Raw genomic sequence first — 16,414 nt, forward strand, 5'->3', positions numbered from 1 at the left:
CGTTTTCTATTATTTCTCGCTTAAATCTCAGTTCAATATATTAAAAATATATTTTAAAAATTACCGATACATCATACTGTAGATCACTACTGTAGATTCATTAGACAGTATTAATCTACTTGATACGACTGAATTATCGTTGCTGAAACCGCGGATGTGTCTTGCGATATGAACAGAAGAATCGACTCGAAAAATGTCGTCACGTGGGAAGATTTTCGTGGCATATTCGGTTCGGCAGATGCAAGTGCTTTTACGTCGTGTGTCTACCAAATACGCATCGGGATAAAAAAGTATGAAGCGGACGTTTGTTTGCTTTGACAAGTATCGAAAGTAGCGGAGCGCACGTAGTCCGCGTATAGAATTAATGCGACTCGCCCACTTAAATCTCACTGAAAAACCACGACGTCCATGTGTGAAGCCGCCCCCTAATTGCGCGCTTCGAGTAAGATGTACTCATTGTACACACGTATGTGTTTGTGTGTCCCAAAAAACACATATACAGTAGCTGCGAGCTTTCCCTTAATTAATTTGTATCTGATAACGAATTAATTTGCATTTGATAACTCACGAATACAAGATACTGATCCTTTGCGATTTGTATTATATATAATGTACTTATCATATCTTAATTATTGTAAAAAATAGTTATTGTAATTATTGTAAAAGATAATATTTATAATAAATATTTAGAAAATATATCCATATTGTATGAGTATCATAATATAAATTAAAACTTTATACCGAAAATGTGAAAAAGCTTAAAATATTAAGATACATTTTATAATTACAATTATAATATCGCTTTCTGTTTTGCTTTGTTAAGCTATATTATTTATTATATTATAAATTAGATAAATTCTCACTTAGTTTATTTCTCTCAATCATTCCATTAAAATTATTTTAATAATTTAAAGTTTACGTATTTTATTTAACTGTACATATATATAATAGTTAACTAGCATTAAATAAATAAATAATGGGTAGTAGTGATAATAATTACACTAAAAAATTTCAAAAATATAGTAACGGAATCAATTAAGACACACATTTAGAAAGAATTAAAGATTTATCCATAAAATAATTATATCAATAACTGCAATTAAATCAAGCTTTCCGAGTTTCACTTTTTTACTCGTGCATGATTTTTTTAAAATAACAAACACAAGCTGTGTGTAAATAATTCATTAAGTTAATAATATATAATATATATTAATGAATATAAACATCGCACTTGCGCCGATTTCAATCTCCCCTTTTCAAAGGCACCACGCGATCGTACAGTAATGCCGACTTGGTTCGGTCAATCCTTTTATACAAGGGAGAGAGTGCGAAGAATGCGAACTCATTTTGATCCCTGAATTAAACCAGCGATCGACAAGTTAAATCCAAGACTAATCGTTCGTTCAATCGGACGCCAGGCGACTACAATCATTTGTTACGCAGCGTGAGGTAAAAAATACATGCGAGAAAAACAGGGTTTATTAAAAGAAAGTATAGTGCTTACAATTGATTCATTATCGTAAATCTCCAAAATAAATGCGTGTGATATTTCAGTTATTGCGTAAACTATAATGAATTTCTAATTTTGCCTTCACACAAAATTATTTGTCGCTACTATATAGCTTTGCAGAATACACAGATTTAGATATGCAATTTATGCAATAAGCATATATGACAACTGATATTATAAACAATCATTTTTAAAATTCTCAAATTTGTGCAATAATGCAATATAATATTACATGTAAATTATCGAAAGTCTTATATCTTCATTAAAACGTTTAATGTATCTATATATATAATAGAAATATGGAAATACAAAAGTTTTTATGCAATTTAATGAAATAAAAAATCGACATATAAATGTATTTATATTTATATAATTCATAAAAGAAAAAAATTAATTTAGTTCTTTTCTTCCTTTATTAATCTAATATTTAAAAAATTTATTCCATGTAAAAAAAAAAAAAAAAAAAAAAAGAGAGAAAACCACAAATTTAGAAAAATTACAATCCTTTTGTTGCATTAGTTAAATTTATTTGTGAAATAAAATAAAATTCGTTTTTTACTTTCGTAGGAGTTGCTATTTTGGATATCACGTTTCTCTGTTCATTGAAGGAAATTAATGAAAACCGCCAGTAATTTTCCACGAAAGACGAGGATAGAAATCACCCTAAGTGTAAGCGTAGGCGCGTTATTCTAGGACTCGCGTCGCGTATTCTACATCCAGGAACTTCATTGTGTATGTAGGACAGTCAGTCCCGCTTCAAATGGAGACAAATCGTTTCTCACCGGCGATCGTGATTGGCCTCGGGGGTGCGAAAAAGAAGTAAGAGACAATGGGATAAAAAAACAACGTCGGCGTCGCTATCGTCTCTGCCACCCCTATAAAACCCGATGGACTATCGGTCGTCTCGACATTACTCGGCCAGGTAATCTCGTGGAACGTCGACTGATCCGAGATGATCGTCACCGGGAACCCTATCTGCGCTTTGGCGTTGCTGTTCTGCTTAGCGTTTCGTGCTTCCGGCGAATACGGTAATATCTCCTTGCGATTGTTTAAGCGATTGTACGCGATCGCATCTGCGATCTCGACTGCCTTGTTAATCGTACTCGCTCGCAGAATTGAGGGAGATGTCGAACAGCGGGTCGGATGATGGCAGATCGCCGAATAACGACTTGGGCTCGTGCATCGAGGGAAAGTGTATCAAGCGCGCACCCGCGCAGGAAATCAGCGGCATGTGGTTCGGCCCACGATTGGGAAAACGACGCAAGCCTGACGAAAAGCAGCAAATTAATTCCGAGATCGAAATGCTAGTGAATGCTCTGGATCAACCTGGAGTGCGCTGGACTGTCATCACAATTCCAGGTGAGCATCGAGGATTCTCTTTCAAAACGGGACTGACTGAACTCTCTTTAAACTCATTGCTCTGTACCCGCTATTAACAATCGGATCTGCGTATTATTTTAATATTATTTTTAAGATTCTAATAAAAAATCTATTTTACAGTAGAACTAAAAATAATAGTTCAACTTATGTGATTCATAATTTTTGCGCATAAAATTTAAAGATTGCATAATATTAATAGATTTAACAATTTTCATCAAAACTTTCTCGTATGTAATAACTTATTTTCCATTAGTTTTTTCCCCTGTAAATTTTACTTTGAATTTTTTATTTTGAAATTTTATATATATATACCTACGTGTAATTTTATTTTAAAAAATTAAATTATTTTAATGTATTTTCTAAAAAAAAAAATTTCTTTATTGTCGACGTTTCATCGAATTATATTGAGCCGTCAAACTACAGAATTTAAAATTCTATCATTTTTCAATCTTGTTCCGAACAATTATGACTGTCAAGAATAAATTTTAGCTAATGAAGAAAAGAGACAAGCGACGCATTTTACACCGCGCATGGGACGAGGATCGGACGAGGAGTTATTTTCTAATGGCGATGCGATAGACAGAAATGAGATCGACGAGGACGATCGTCTTTTACCCCCGATATTCGGGTCGCGTTTATTAGGGCGTCGGATTCCCTGGAAGCCGTCACCGAGACTTGGACGTCAATCGCGCAGCGTATCGCAAAAAATATAAGTAGCATTGAAAAAAGCCAGATCATTGAAAATTACGAGAAAAGAGTGATCTCTAGTATATCTATGCAATTGTGAGGATTTCGACGAAGTGATAAACAAAATTATAGTACTATTAATTGTAAGATATAAAGAAATAAAACAATGACGTCTATTTGTATTTCGAAATTGGCTCTGCTGTTCCTTTATCATCCTTACATTTAAAAAATTATATCTCAATTTTCTGTTGCTCATTGCTTTAATGTATTATTTTAATAAAATTATGATAATAATACACGAGTAGATATAAATAGTAAAGAGAATCATCTATACTATTATAATTACCTACTGATGTTTATCATCATCATAGAAATATTTTTATCTCTAATTTAAAAATCAATTTCGAAATTTAAAGATAAAGGATAAAAATATCTATAACGACAAATGTCACAGTAGAAAATTATAATTAAAATGATTATAATAAAAGTATTATATATTATTTACATTTAAAGCATTTAATTATGCTCAATGTGATGTTAAAGAAAAACTTTTTAAAGAGAAAATTCATGTACGGTATATATCTAAAAAGATAGAATTGATTCAAAAGAACTTTCTGTAGCAAATATCATATTAAATTTCTTATAAATGTAAAGCGTTTTTGAACAAAATATTTTTGCAAAATTTACGACATAATACATAATAGAAATAAAAAAAATATATTTATTAAAAAAATATAAAAATATATTTATAAATTATGTTTATTAGTTGTTAAAATTTTTTTACCTCCAAATGCTCAATGCAATTAAAAATAATAAAAACTCTAGTAAATATGTAAAAATGATTTCTTAGCATCGCAATCGATCTTTCCTATAAAAGAAAATTTATGTAAAGTCTAGGAATGGAATAGAGTATTCATTGCAAGTTTGTATGGCAGGATCATAGACGCTATTTTCAGCATCTACGAGAAGGGTTAAGATATCTCTCTCAAGAGGAAGTAAGACGGTGGAAGAAAGAAGAAGCAGGGTACCGAAACTACAGCGAGTAATTCCTCGACCGGAACTACCGGTGAGCCATGTGGTAACATGGAAGTCATAATCATAAAACTTGAAAACGACAGCGGAGCAGATACAAGTTATTTAGCTTCTAATTCTCGCTTTTACAACGGTACCATGTATCGAGGATCGCTCGTAAAACATGGCAAAAAAAATATGCTTTCGATGAGAACTTCAGAATATTAGCGATGATCGTGACGATAAATTATACAAATTTATGGATAATATAAAACAATATGTTTAAGTCGAAATTTTTTGAAATATATTTAAAATGATTTTTTCCTTCAAAAAAAATATTTTTTTTATATGATAAAAATACGCATGTTTTATATGCAATCATTATTTAAACATAAAAACCATTATTTAAATATATAATAAAATTCGCTTCTTTCTATAACATTCAAATAAACATTACAATAGAACTTTAATTTAAACGATTAATTGTTGAAATATTAATGTTTTAAATTAAAAGACATTAAATTTTCAATAAAGAAAAAGATCTGTCAGAAAGACATTAATTGCTAAATAAAAATATCGGATAGTACATTTACTCTAATAAAAATGTTTATGTATTTTCCATAAATTAATTTTTCAAAATAAATAATTCTTTTTAGATGTAAAACACGATATACCGTGTAAGTGTAAAAAAAACTATTTATATAAGAGAATTTTCGAAAAAATTTCCCGAATTCTAATAAAATTCCATGAGAAACTTTCTTGATTTTTTCAGATACAAAAGAAATCCCTGAGAATTTTAGGTTTTCCATGTTTTTCCAGGGAGCAGGCACCCTAAATCGTAATATACATATATAATATATAATTATAAAATATATATAATTATAAAATATTAAAATTATACATTTTTATACATAGAATAGATTGTATTTATAATTTTTTACACGGTATATCCTGTTTTACATATCTAAAAAAATTAAAATTACAACAAATTTAATATTGCGTTTTACGCAAATATTATATAGCGTAAAATTTTATGCAGAAATATTTATATTCTTATATATCGAGTTTTATGATACAAAGTAAACGTAATGATGGCGTTTTTGCTTTCTGCATTTTCAACTCATCGAATGTATATTGCTTTCGCAATTCTCAGATTACAAATAAATAAATAGTTTCACTTACCGAGCTGCCTCGACGTTGCCGTCTTTTCAAACTCCGCCGTTGGCGCCAACTTGTTGAAATCGCGCGAGGTTAACCCCATGGAATCAGATCAAACACACTCGTCCTAATAATGAAAGAAGAACACTATAACTATTAATTAATTGCTAACTATTAATTAATTAATAACGTTATAATATCCATTTAATATTCTGACAATTATTGGCACGCGCAATTTGCTTTTCGTGAATAAAAAAACGAGTAATTCGCGCAGATCTCGACACTACGATAAATCGACACAATATAAACATAGCGACTGCGCATGTGCACGTGGTTGCGCTCCCTCTGGATGCTTACGCGCTTAAAGCATCATTCTATCTTTGTTACTCATTATACGTCGAAGAAAGATAGAGACGCTTTCAGCGCGCCATCAGCTGAAGGGAACGCAACCAGTGTTGCACGAGTGCAAATAGTGACAAAAATAATTTCACACCCCGGCATGCTTTAAATATCATCTTAAATGAAATAATTATAAAATTATCTGCAAACTACTTGCATGTTAATTATATCATATAGAAATAATGATATACATTAATGCATTTTAATAAGACAAACGACAAATATTTGACAAGTATAATAATTATAGAAGTGACAAGTATTATACAAATATAATAATTATAGAATAAATGTGTAGAGAAAAATAACAAATAATAAATTTTCAGTTATGAATTATCACAAATATATTTTTTAAAAGTTTACATATATTTGATCTGAAATAGATTTCTAAAAATATTATTTCACCTTATTCCTTTTTTCAATTGTTTATCGTTAAGTGTAAAACTAATTATTTTACAAATATAAACAATAGGAATGTATTTGTACATTTCATTATGCCCTTGTAAGTTATTATATCATTGTACACAGTTAAAAGTGCTATTCGTTTTAACCCTGAATCGTTTCTTGCAGCAGTTTCTCAAGTTTGCGTACGTCAACTGCAAATTTGCGAATGCCTTCGCACAATTTGTCGGTCGCCATTTGATCTTCATTCAGAAGCCATCTAAATTCAGCTTCGTCTAAGCTGATCTTTTGAAGATCGCATTTTTTTGCCGTTTCTACGTTCAAAACTTTGCGAATAGGATCATTGCTCTCCTCTAATTCTTCCAATAACTTTGGACTTATAGTAAGAAAATCACAGCCTGCGAGCTCTCTAATTTCACCTAATTATCAAAATGATTAAATTAAAAAAATTGCAAAGTTAGTTAAAAAATACAGCATATTGTATATATGTATAACAGTTTATGTATTTCAAAAAATGATATAGATTTAAATACTTGCCGACGTTTCTAAATGAAGCACCCATCACAACTGTTTTGTAGCCAAATTTCTTATAATAATTGTAAATTTTCGTTACGGAAACAACACCTGGATCTTCTTTTGCTTCATATGTCTTTTTATCTGTATTTGCCACATACCTACACAAAGCCTATGGTTTTTATTCTTGATTCATATTGATTTGTAAACTGATAAATGAGAATGAAACATTTACCAATCTAGAATTCTACCAACAAATGGTGAAATAAGAGTAACTCCAGCCTCTGCACAAGCGACAGCTTGTGCAAAAGAGAACAATAATGTCAAATTGCAATGGATTCCATATTTTTCTTCTAATTCTCTAAAGAAAAACAATTATTATTACTTATTAGCAGAATACGTTCATTAATCAAACATAAAATGCATAACTATTGATTTTATTTTTATTTACTTTGCAGCTTGGATGCCTTCCCAAGTTGATGCAAGCTTAATCAACACGCGTTCCTTGCTCACTCCAAGGCCTTCATATAGAGCAATTAATCTTTTTGCCTTCTCAATGCTGGCTTCCTTATTAAAAGATAATCTGGCATCCACTTCCGTAGAAACTCTTCCAGGGATTATATTTAATATTTCTTTGCCAAACAGAACACATGTGACATCGAGGGCTGCTTCAACTTGCTCAGCCAGAGTACTGTAAGAAAATTTCTATATTAAATAATGTTAAAATATCATAAGTTATAAATAAATATTAAGATATAATTTACATATAATATTTAATACCATTACAAAAGAACTAAAAAATTGAAATTAAATATATCAACAAATATATATACTTACGATCCAGACTTTTTGCCATATTCAGTAGCCTTCTCAATCAAATGAGCATACTTCTTTTGATTAGCAGCAGCGAGTATCAACGACGGATTTGTCGTTGCATCTGTAGGCTTAAATTGCTCCATAGCTACAGCGAATGATAATATAATATCATTTGTGTAATATTAATTTATCCATTATTATTTATTATTTACAATTACTTTTTCTTCATTATTCTCGCACTATTATCCATATTTATTTGTTATCATTTATTCATCTTGTTGCCCAAATATTTTTATTTGATTTCTATCAAAGATAAGAATAATGCACACAGAGATCGTTTCTCAGCAAGGCAAAGGTCAAGGTTTTCGTATGCAAACTGATATATGTTTTATCAGTCGCACAGATAAATCTATTTGAAATCGTATGATTTTTCGACCATGATCTCTCATATAGGCCTACATGAAATTTGAATGACAATTTTAAATTCATGAAAATATGCGTAAATTAAGCTCACGCGTCCAGGTAAACTGACCGAATATGTTGATGTCAATATAATAAACATAATATAGTATGCATTATTCATTGTAAAGTATAAACTTGTCATGTTCGAAAGGAAAAAAGCTTCTCAGCTTTCAGACAAGGTCATTGGTGTACATGCCTATTCATATGTATTAATACGTTATTTTTCTATAAAATTATGACGTTAAAAGAAAATATGCCACACATCTTGACTAAAAGTTAGCGATAAGTGCTAATGTCAAGATAATTAATTTCTAAGTTAAAAAAAGCAGAAAATTTCGACAATCATGTTGTCGATATTATAAATATGTAATATTAAAATAAATATATAATATATGCAATAAAAATACACAAATACATAAAATATATAATATCAATACTTTGTAATTATCAATAAACTTCGTTACGTATTAATTTTTTTTTTTAATATTTTGTAGGCCGTAAGAAAAAATTTCATTTAATTTACTTGCATAACTAATCTCGTTTACAGTCATTAAATTTGAATTAATCAATCTCTTAAAGAAAATTTAGTGTTGTATTTCTAATTAAAATATGTAATCATCCGATATACATTATGCGTTCATGCTTTTTAATGACTTTTTGTCCACGTCAATATCGCACTGACGATATTGGAATACGTACATACGTAAATAAAAAGATTTCGATATATCTCTCTTGTTGAACTAACTTCGATCGCAAAATAAATTTCATAATCATTCATGATTCGAAGAATCACGTGAAACATAATCGGGGAAAAAACGTGCAGGAGTTGCAAAATTTTCTTTCTCCCCTCTCCTGCCCGTCCCCCTCCAGCACCGATCACTAATCAACTATCATTATTACCTATCTTTACCTCTAAACGAATTCGAATATCGATGTCATCTTACCGTGAAAGTCGCCGGTGTCGGCGACCACCGTTGTCAGATCCTTCAATTGGCTCAACGAACTCATGATCTTCGTTTTCTTCGACTGCAACTCGCTCATAATCGTCCTACGTATTTATGCAGGCAAACGGAGATGAAAAGCTCGCGTCCCACGTCTCACTCTCGCACGAGTGACTCGGAGCTCGCAACGTGTATTACGTGTTTGCGACGTCAGGCTCGCCAACTGTCGGCCGCATAAATCAACTTTACGAGCACGCGCGCGATATGGCGCGATTTTTCGATGGCCGCGATATGGCTCCTGAAACGAATGTAAAAACTAATTGATTATTCAACTACAATCGAGATCTATATATATATATATATATATATGAATGATAATTAAAAAAATATCTATAATTATTTCACTTTAATATATAACTACGTTTACAAATTAAATATGTCAGTTAAAGTAAAAATTTGATTTAATTATAGAATTTTTAGTGCAAATAAAAAAAAAAGTATGCACGTAATTATATTTTGAATTTAACAGAAAATCTCTTGATGACTTAATTTTATTTTAAATTTAAATATCTCACCTATATTCCATTAGGACATTGCGTTCCAAGAATATATATCTGTTTACTTCAATTATTTAATTAAGTGTTGTGCTTGTAAAACAATTTATAAGTTCAAAATAAATGTTTGCATTGTCTTATTGTATTCTAAAAATTGTAAACTTTTAATCTTAAAGAAACGATAATAAAATAAATTCTCATAAAAACTGTATTTATTAAAATCTACTTAAGTACATAGTGCAAATATAACTTACTGACCTATTAATATATTATAATCGAATGTATGTGTTCGCATCTATTGCTATATAAAAATAAAATCATAGTCATTGTAAGTAAATAGTTAATAGTGTCAACATTTTGTATCTACAATAACCTGAAGAACTTATTATTAATGTATAATCTCACTTTAATTTTTCTCTATATTCATCATTTGTGTAAAATCTTTATTCGATCACAAGATAAAGATTGGAATCAAGTATAAAATATGCTTGCACTTGTTGATTCCTCCATATATACAATGTCACAATTATGTCATTGAATTATATGATAAAAGATATTACCAAGATGTTATTCAGTTATTTTTTTTTATACAAATTCCAAATTTGTCAAATCTTTTTAAATTTCTTTTGATTTTTATTCAAATCGATCAATACTAATCCTCAAATTGGTTGTTCTTTAAATTTGTTCTATCTTTGATAAATCATTAAAACTTCATATCAGCAAATTAATGTTAGTATTATATAATGAGAATTCTTGTGAAAACTTGTAAAATCGACTATTTATACCGAGAATATCCTCGTATTTTCACTACTGTCAGACTTTTTCAGCAGATGTATGTTTATCGAGAGACACAGTTTTCGGCTGGTGACCGTAAAGGAAAATCGAGCATATTACGAGAAATGCACCTAGAGTAAATTGAAGTGATAGGTGGAAGTTGAACAGATAAATGGAAGCTATGCAAGAGATGATGATAGCTAAAGAAGTGGCAAAGCCTTTCAATATGTTGTCGGCATACTTAACAACCATAGCTACGATCAATCCACCACCCGCTTGCAAGATCACCAGGTAAAAGATAAACAGGTCGTAACCAAAAAAGAAACCCCGCTTGCGTATAACATCACTATCCTGCAGAAAACACGTGCCCAAGCCAAACGGTATGGACAATACACTCAACTGTACATTTCGCATCCATACAGAAATGTCCGAGCCTTTAAGTATTTTTTCGAAGTAAATCCCTGCGAAACCGGACAAAACGCACGCACTCAGAGCAGCAGAAAAACCTAGCCAGTGATTTTGTTCGATGCCTGAGGGTACAGGTGCTTTTATACTTTGAGCCAGTTGTACGAAAACCACTCCAATGACTAAAAATACTAAAGCACACCACTGGGTGATACGTAAAGATTTACGCAATATCGTCACTGCGAAGAAGGCTGTTGTCAAAATTTTTAATTGATATGTAACCTGTAAAATATATATTATTCATCTTAATATTGTATTCTTCTAAAATTATTTTTTTAGTAGGAATGCTTTAGTACCGTTTTGGACATATGCTTTACCTGATGCGTAGCTGCGTCCAAATTAGAGGCAGACACATAAAGTAAATTGTTTTGTATGATATATAAGAGAGATGGCACACAAACTTTCAAGGTATCGATAGGCTGCTTCACGATTGTCATATGTAATGCGTTATAAAATTTCTCAAAGCTTCCTTCTTCTATGTATACCAATACTAGACAGGTAAATAATTTAACTACTTCTGCCATTACAACAGCTAAAAAAGAGAGACATTATTGTAAATATAATACAAATTGTTTATTTGTACAAAAAAAAAGTATTTTATAAGACTGATTTTATTCTAAATATTTACCAGTGGAAGAAAGAAACATATCTCCTGCTCTAGTACGTGAATATCGCATACTAAGGCCGACCATAGCATTTTGAAGTGTGAGAGTAACTAAGCTCACATACTTCAATGTTTGTCCAGTTCCTACAACATAAATATTTGAAATGCTTCCATTTATATTAAAGTTGTCTATAATTTCTACACACATGTATCAATAATATACTCACTTTGCGAAGTCTTGTTCATATTGGTAGATTTGTTTTAATTTTTAATTTCCATGAAATAACTTATAGATATTTTTTCACAAACTACATTTTTTTACTAAAAATACAAGAAATAATTATAAATTTTTTAAAAGTATTTGAGTATTTTCAAATGATAAATAACAATCAATATTTTATTCTGCCATAAATAAAAGCAAGAAGAATATTTATATTTGTATATAAAATATTTTTTCAACTATTTATTTCAAGGGACCAAATTAATTGTTGAGAAAACAAAATAAATGTAATAAAAGAATAACACATTATTCACAGAAATGTTTATAAAAGTACATACAATGACAAATAATATTTCTTAATCCATAAGGATTATACACAAAATACATCATTTTGAAGACATTTTCGTGCATATTAGTGTGAAGAAATAATTAAAATAGAAATTATTATGTGAAAAAGACAAGAATTATTTTTTAACTGCACCGTGTTTATTTTTCACATTGACATTTGTGTTTTGACAATCAGCCAAATGATTTTTGACAAACAAGTTAAAAAATGAAATAACACTCACATATGAAGACTTAATCAAGGAATAAAGCGTCAGACAAAAAAACCAATTAACATTCGGTAAAAGGATGCGCACCATTTGTGAAATTTTTATACACGTTGAACTGACACGTTGAATATTCGTGCTTCTCAAGAAAGCCTAGTTATTTTCTTCTCGACATCATTTTCAATTGGCTTCAATTGGTTATGCGTCCTCATTATTTTCTACTTACGCTTAATTAGATTTAAATAACGAAATATAATGCAATACATCTCATCGTGTTTTATTATAACAAGTTACATGCTAATGTATTTTATATTTAAGTGTATGAGTAATAAATGAGACAGATAACTGAACAAAGATTAGGCCAGAGAGAAGCCTAGGGCCGATATTACATTTGTCGTACGAGAAATTTTTCAAGCATGCTGATTGGCTGTACGAAATAGCGAAGTTCAAGTCACTAAAAATTTTCTATCCTGCACCCAATCAACACGCTCGAAAAATTTGTCCTACGACAAATGCAATATATCGCTCTGAGAGTGGTCATCATCTCGACCGCAATTCAAGATACCTCCATGTCCATAAAACGTGGACCAATAAAATGATGCTATGCGGCTACTTCATTGGTTGAACTGGATCTTAAGACGATCTTAAATGAATACCGGCCTTATTGTCAGGCTTCTCTCTGCCATTTGTAACGTGGAAAGTTCCCCACCAGATGTCGTTTGTCACAGAAACTTTCGCATCTGGATATGTTGACAATCAATGATTATGGAACACAAGATAAAGATGAAGGATGAAGGCATCGAATGAAGCGCAGTGAAAATACAAGACAGAAGGAGAAAGGATATATCTACGAATTTTACACAAATATTTTATGATTGTGGGAAAAAAAATATTGCGATCATGTCTACGGTGATTATATATACTTTTTTACATTTTCATATATATTTTCAAAACGTGATAATCGTAGATAATATTAAACATAAATTACTTAATGATCTGTTTACATCAATCTTAATTTCCTCCATCGTTTATTAATAATGTATAATTAAATTTTATGATCCTAAGTTGTAAAGATATTTTGTTAGATATTGTAAAAGATAGAAGTAACATATTTTGTGAAATGCATATGATAATATAAATAATTATATTAATAAAAGAAATACATATTTCGTTAATAAAATATATTTTTTTTATAGCGACCTGATGATCACCGGAGAAAATGGAACCGGGAGGAATATGAAAGAATCGCACTTCAAAGACTTCAAGAAGAGATTGCAGAAGAAGAATTAGGGCTTCCCAAACAACCAGCTGTTAAAAGGGAATTATTAAAACAGAGAGACTACAAAGTTGACCTTGAATCAAAACTAGGAAAAAGTGTTGTCATCAATAAAAATACACCATCGTCACAAACTGGAGGGTATAATTCAATACTTGAATATCTAACAAAATCTAAATAAGTAAATCAATATAATAAATCAAAAAAATTCAAATAAAAAAAATATCCAAAACTATTCTTTATAGAATATTATTCTCTTTTGACAAAGTATTTCTGAATTATTAATATATTAAGTGGAATTATTATTATGATACTAATTGTAACTACTATTGTGTTTTCATCCATAGATATTATTGCAATGTGTGTGACTGTGTTGTCAAAGATTCCATCAATTTTTTGGATCACATCAATGGAACAAAACGTAAGTTAAAATATCTATAAATAATATAAAATTAAAATTTAGAATTTTTACTTCAATTTTATAACTTTTAATTTTTACAGATCAACGTAATCTGGGCATGTCCATGAAGATAGAGAGATCTACATTGGACCAAGTTAGAGCAAGGTTTGCACAAAACAAGAAGAAGCTCGAAGAGAAAAAGAAGGATTATGATTTGGAGCAGAGAGTAAAAGAATTAAAAGAAGAGGTTTGTTTCTGCTCAAAATCATGTTTAAAATAACCATCTTGTTTATTATTTAATTTGTTAATAAGATTATTTCTGTTATTCATAGGAAGAAAAGATCAAGGAATACAGGAAGGAGAAGAGGAAAGACAAGAAGCGGAAGATTGAGGAACTGGCAGAGGATGATGCAGGACCCTCTGATGAAATGGCCGCAATCATGGGATTCTCTGGCTTCGGTTCAAAAAAAAAGTGACAAACTCTTTCCGTCGAAATAGTTTACTATCTTTGAAAAAGAGAATATTGGTTCTTTGAACAAGAAGGTTGCCAATATGATTTGAGGAGACAATTGGAAAAATGATGAATAGTTTTATTCCAACTATTGGAATTTAAGGATGCAATTTATGAATGTGAGTTTGTGATGTATCTTTTTTTTTTTATTTCCTGTTTATTCGAGACGAGAGAAACAGCTATCAATTACAAATCCGACCAATGTAAATGTAATAAATCACTAATCAATGAGCTTAAACTGTAATTTAAGATTAATTAAAATTAATTAAGATTATTTGGGCACAAATTTGTAATGTGAATAATTTAAGTATATTATTGAAATAACTATATCTCTGCTGAACTCCTTTATTACAAGAATACAGAATCTTGCGTATGATTGATGTAAAAAGAAAAATGTGTGTGCCATGCTTGTAGAAATAAAATTTATGAAAAGTTAAGTGAGAAATAGGAAGAATATTTTCAGACCACACAATATAATTCAAATATTAATGTTTGTGCAATGTTTACAGTATATTTTTAGTAATTGTCAAATATGTAGAAATAGTTTTGACTAATTTAGATTTTTAGATTCTCTATCATTTAAAAATTGATTATAAATAATCGAAAACTACTTTCTTAAAAAGATATATTTTAGAATTATCAACGATGTGATCTACTGTATTATGTATCTTACAAACATTAATATTTGAAGATTTGTACTGTGTGACCTCGTCATTAAAACTTTTTCAAAACGAAATAATCTTTATTTAATTTAAAATTTATAAATTAATCTTCAATTCACGCACATTCTCTTGTTTCAATCTCATACCATTAAATCATAATGTTAGCATGTTCTCTTCTTTTTTTTAATTCTGAAATATTTTTCCATTATATATATTTATAATTATATTGTTGTCAGAGAGATAAAAAAGAATACGATTGAGTTTCTATCAATTTCGCCATAAAATCAAATTAGTTTTTTCACATGTACTTTCGTTAAACAGTACATTCTATTTCTCGATACAAAAAGTCAAAATTGTATTATAATAAAAATTATCGTGTCAATGTCACTAGTCCCGCAGGAAACATAAAGATGATTTCTGTGGATCCAAATACTATAGAACGAACGTGGCAAAATTTTCTGTTCTCTCCCTTCTAAGGATCCCTTCTTTTTTCTCTCTCAAGAGCTTCGCAAATGATGAAGGAGGGATAAGACCGATATGCGCGAGATTTTCTCGACTCTCGTCTCCCACCTCGCGGAGGATCAAGAGGAGCCTCCTCCTATAGCGCGGGGCCCGCGTTCGGGGGGCCAGACTCCGAGGCCGGAGCAGCGGCCGGAGCAGTGCCGGTAACGACGTACATCTCGACGTAGCACACGACGTGCTCTCTTGCAGCAGTAACAGCCAGCATAGCCGTCAGCCATTCGAAAGTCCGTGTAAACCGCGCGTGTCGGAGTTGCGTGCGCGTCGATTCAGCGCGTGTCGTGTCTCAGTCGCTTGCACGTGACGTGGATGAGCGAGTCGTCGCACGTGCCACCGGGGTATCGTCTACACCCCGTGCGATTTTTCGCTCCGATAGCCCAAAGTTCTTTCCTGCAAATCGGACACTGCGAACGAATACTTTCAGGGGAGACGAAACAAATTTAGTGAAAAAATTTGATTTTATTTTCTTATTTATTTTTTTTTTTTTTTTTAAATAGGACGAGTGCTGTTTCTCTCAAGAGAAAGGATACTTAAATTGAAGGAGAGACGAGAAAACAAAGAAGAATTTGTTGAAGTGTTTGACGAGAAAATACCTCTGGAGT

At 30.8% G+C, this 16,414-nt stretch overlaps 4 protein-coding genes across 5 annotated transcripts; 2 read left to right on the plus strand and 2 right to left on the minus strand.

The window, feature by feature from the left end:
• Nucleotides 1-2,413: 2,413 nt before the first annotated feature.
• Nucleotides 2,414-3,690, plus strand: Pban (PBAN-type neuropeptides). Its single transcript, XM_072890563.1, has 3 exons — nucleotides 2,414-2,538; nucleotides 2,624-2,869; nucleotides 3,380-3,690. The coding sequence occupies exons 1-3, from the start codon at nucleotides 2,463-2,465 to the stop codon at nucleotides 3,601-3,603; spliced, it is 546 nt and encodes a 181-aa protein (XP_072746664.1). The 5' UTR covers nucleotides 2,414-2,462; the 3' UTR covers nucleotides 3,604-3,690.
• Nucleotides 3,691-6,545: 2,855 nt separating this feature from the next.
• Taldo (probable transaldolase) lies at nucleotides 6,546-9,474 on the minus strand. The gene is made up of 6 exons (XM_072890559.1): nucleotides 9,280-9,474; nucleotides 7,895-8,018; nucleotides 7,509-7,748; nucleotides 7,293-7,418; nucleotides 7,082-7,218; nucleotides 6,546-6,963 (listed from the first exon to the last, which is right to left on the minus strand). The coding sequence occupies exons 1-6, from the start codon at nucleotides 9,374-9,376 to the stop codon at nucleotides 6,689-6,691; spliced, it is 999 nt and encodes a 332-aa protein (XP_072746660.1). The 5' UTR covers nucleotides 9,377-9,474; the 3' UTR covers nucleotides 6,546-6,688.
• A 550-nt stretch (nucleotides 9,475-10,024) lies between these two features.
• Ugalt (UDP-galactose transporter) lies at nucleotides 10,025-12,805 on the minus strand. 2 transcript variants are annotated; one of them, XM_072890556.1, is made up of 5 exons: nucleotides 12,463-12,805; nucleotides 11,901-11,994; nucleotides 11,698-11,817; nucleotides 11,387-11,601; nucleotides 10,025-11,291 (listed from the first exon to the last, which is right to left on the minus strand). In XM_072890556.1, the coding sequence occupies exons 2-5, from the start codon at nucleotides 11,917-11,919 to the stop codon at nucleotides 10,644-10,646; spliced, it is 1,002 nt and encodes a 333-aa protein (XP_072746657.1). In that variant the 5' UTR covers nucleotides 11,920-11,994; nucleotides 12,463-12,805; the 3' UTR covers nucleotides 10,025-10,643. The 2 variants fall into 2 exon arrangements, with proteins under 2 accessions (XP_072746657.1, XP_072746659.1); XM_072890558.1 differs by having other exon boundaries at nucleotides 10,089-11,291; nucleotides 12,535-12,805.
• A 402-nt stretch (nucleotides 12,806-13,207) lies between these two features.
• On the plus strand, nucleotides 13,208-15,068 carry LOC140664927 (zinc finger matrin-type protein 2). Its single transcript, XM_072890560.1, has 5 exons — nucleotides 13,208-13,353; nucleotides 13,641-13,861; nucleotides 14,068-14,141; nucleotides 14,222-14,367; nucleotides 14,453-15,068. Exons 1-5 carry the CDS (start codon nucleotides 13,345-13,347, stop codon nucleotides 14,594-14,596), a joined length of 594 nt encoding a protein of 197 aa, XP_072746661.1. The 5' UTR covers nucleotides 13,208-13,344; the 3' UTR covers nucleotides 14,597-15,068.
• Nucleotides 15,069-16,414: the final 1,346 nt, after the last annotated feature.

Source organism: Anoplolepis gracilipes, chromosome 4 (genome assembly GCF_047496725.1).
Source record: "Anoplolepis gracilipes chromosome 4, ASM4749672v1, whole genome shotgun sequence".
Taxonomy (NCBI): Eukaryota; Metazoa; Arthropoda; class Insecta; order Hymenoptera; family Formicidae; genus Anoplolepis; species Anoplolepis gracilipes.

What these genes read in the sequence shown, in the direction of transcription:
- Pban (XM_072890563.1), top strand. Translation starts at nt 2,463, where the DNA reads ATGATCGTCACCGGGAACCCTATCTGCGCTTTGGCGTTGCTGTTCTGC. An exon ending in TCGTGCTTCCGGCGAATACG is followed by an intron (nt 2,539 to 2,623) that starts GTAATATCTCCT and finishes ACTCGCTCGCAG; the next exon opens with AATTGAGGGAGATGTCGAAC. An exon ending in GACTGTCATCACAATTCCAG is followed by an intron (nt 2,870 to 3,379) that starts GTGAGCATCGAG and finishes AATAAATTTTAG; the next exon opens with CTAATGAAGAAAAGAGACAA.
- Taldo (XM_072890559.1), bottom strand. Translation starts at nt 9,376, where the DNA reads ATGAGCGAGTTGCAGTCGAAGAAAACGAAGATCATGAGTTCGTTGAGC. An exon ending in TATGGCAAAAAGTCTGGATC is followed by an intron (nt 7,749 to 7,894) that starts GTAAGTATATAT and finishes ATTTTCTTACAG; the next exon opens with TACTCTGGCTGAGCAAGTTG. An exon ending in GTTGGTAGAATTCTAGATTG is followed by an intron (nt 7,219 to 7,292) that starts GTAAATGTTTCA and finishes GGCTTTGTGTAG; the next exon opens with GTATGTGGCAAATACAGATA.
- Ugalt (XM_072890556.1), bottom strand. An exon ending in TATGTTTCTTTCTTCCACTG is followed by an intron (nt 11,602 to 11,697) that starts GTAAATATTTAG and finishes TCTCTTTTTTAG; the next exon opens with CTGTTGTAATGGCAGAAGTA. An exon ending in TGGACGCAGCTACGCATCAG is followed by an intron (nt 11,292 to 11,386) that starts GTAAAGCATATG and finishes TATATTTTACAG; the next exon opens with GTTACATATCAATTAAAAAT.
- LOC140664927 (XM_072890560.1), top strand. An exon ending in CCATCGTCACAAACTGGAGG is followed by an intron (nt 13,862 to 14,067) that starts GTATAATTCAAT and finishes TTTCATCCATAG; the next exon opens with ATATTATTGCAATGTGTGTG. An exon ending in TAAAAGAATTAAAAGAAGAG is followed by an intron (nt 14,368 to 14,452) that starts GTTTGTTTCTGC and finishes TGTTATTCATAG; the next exon opens with GAAGAAAAGATCAAGGAATA.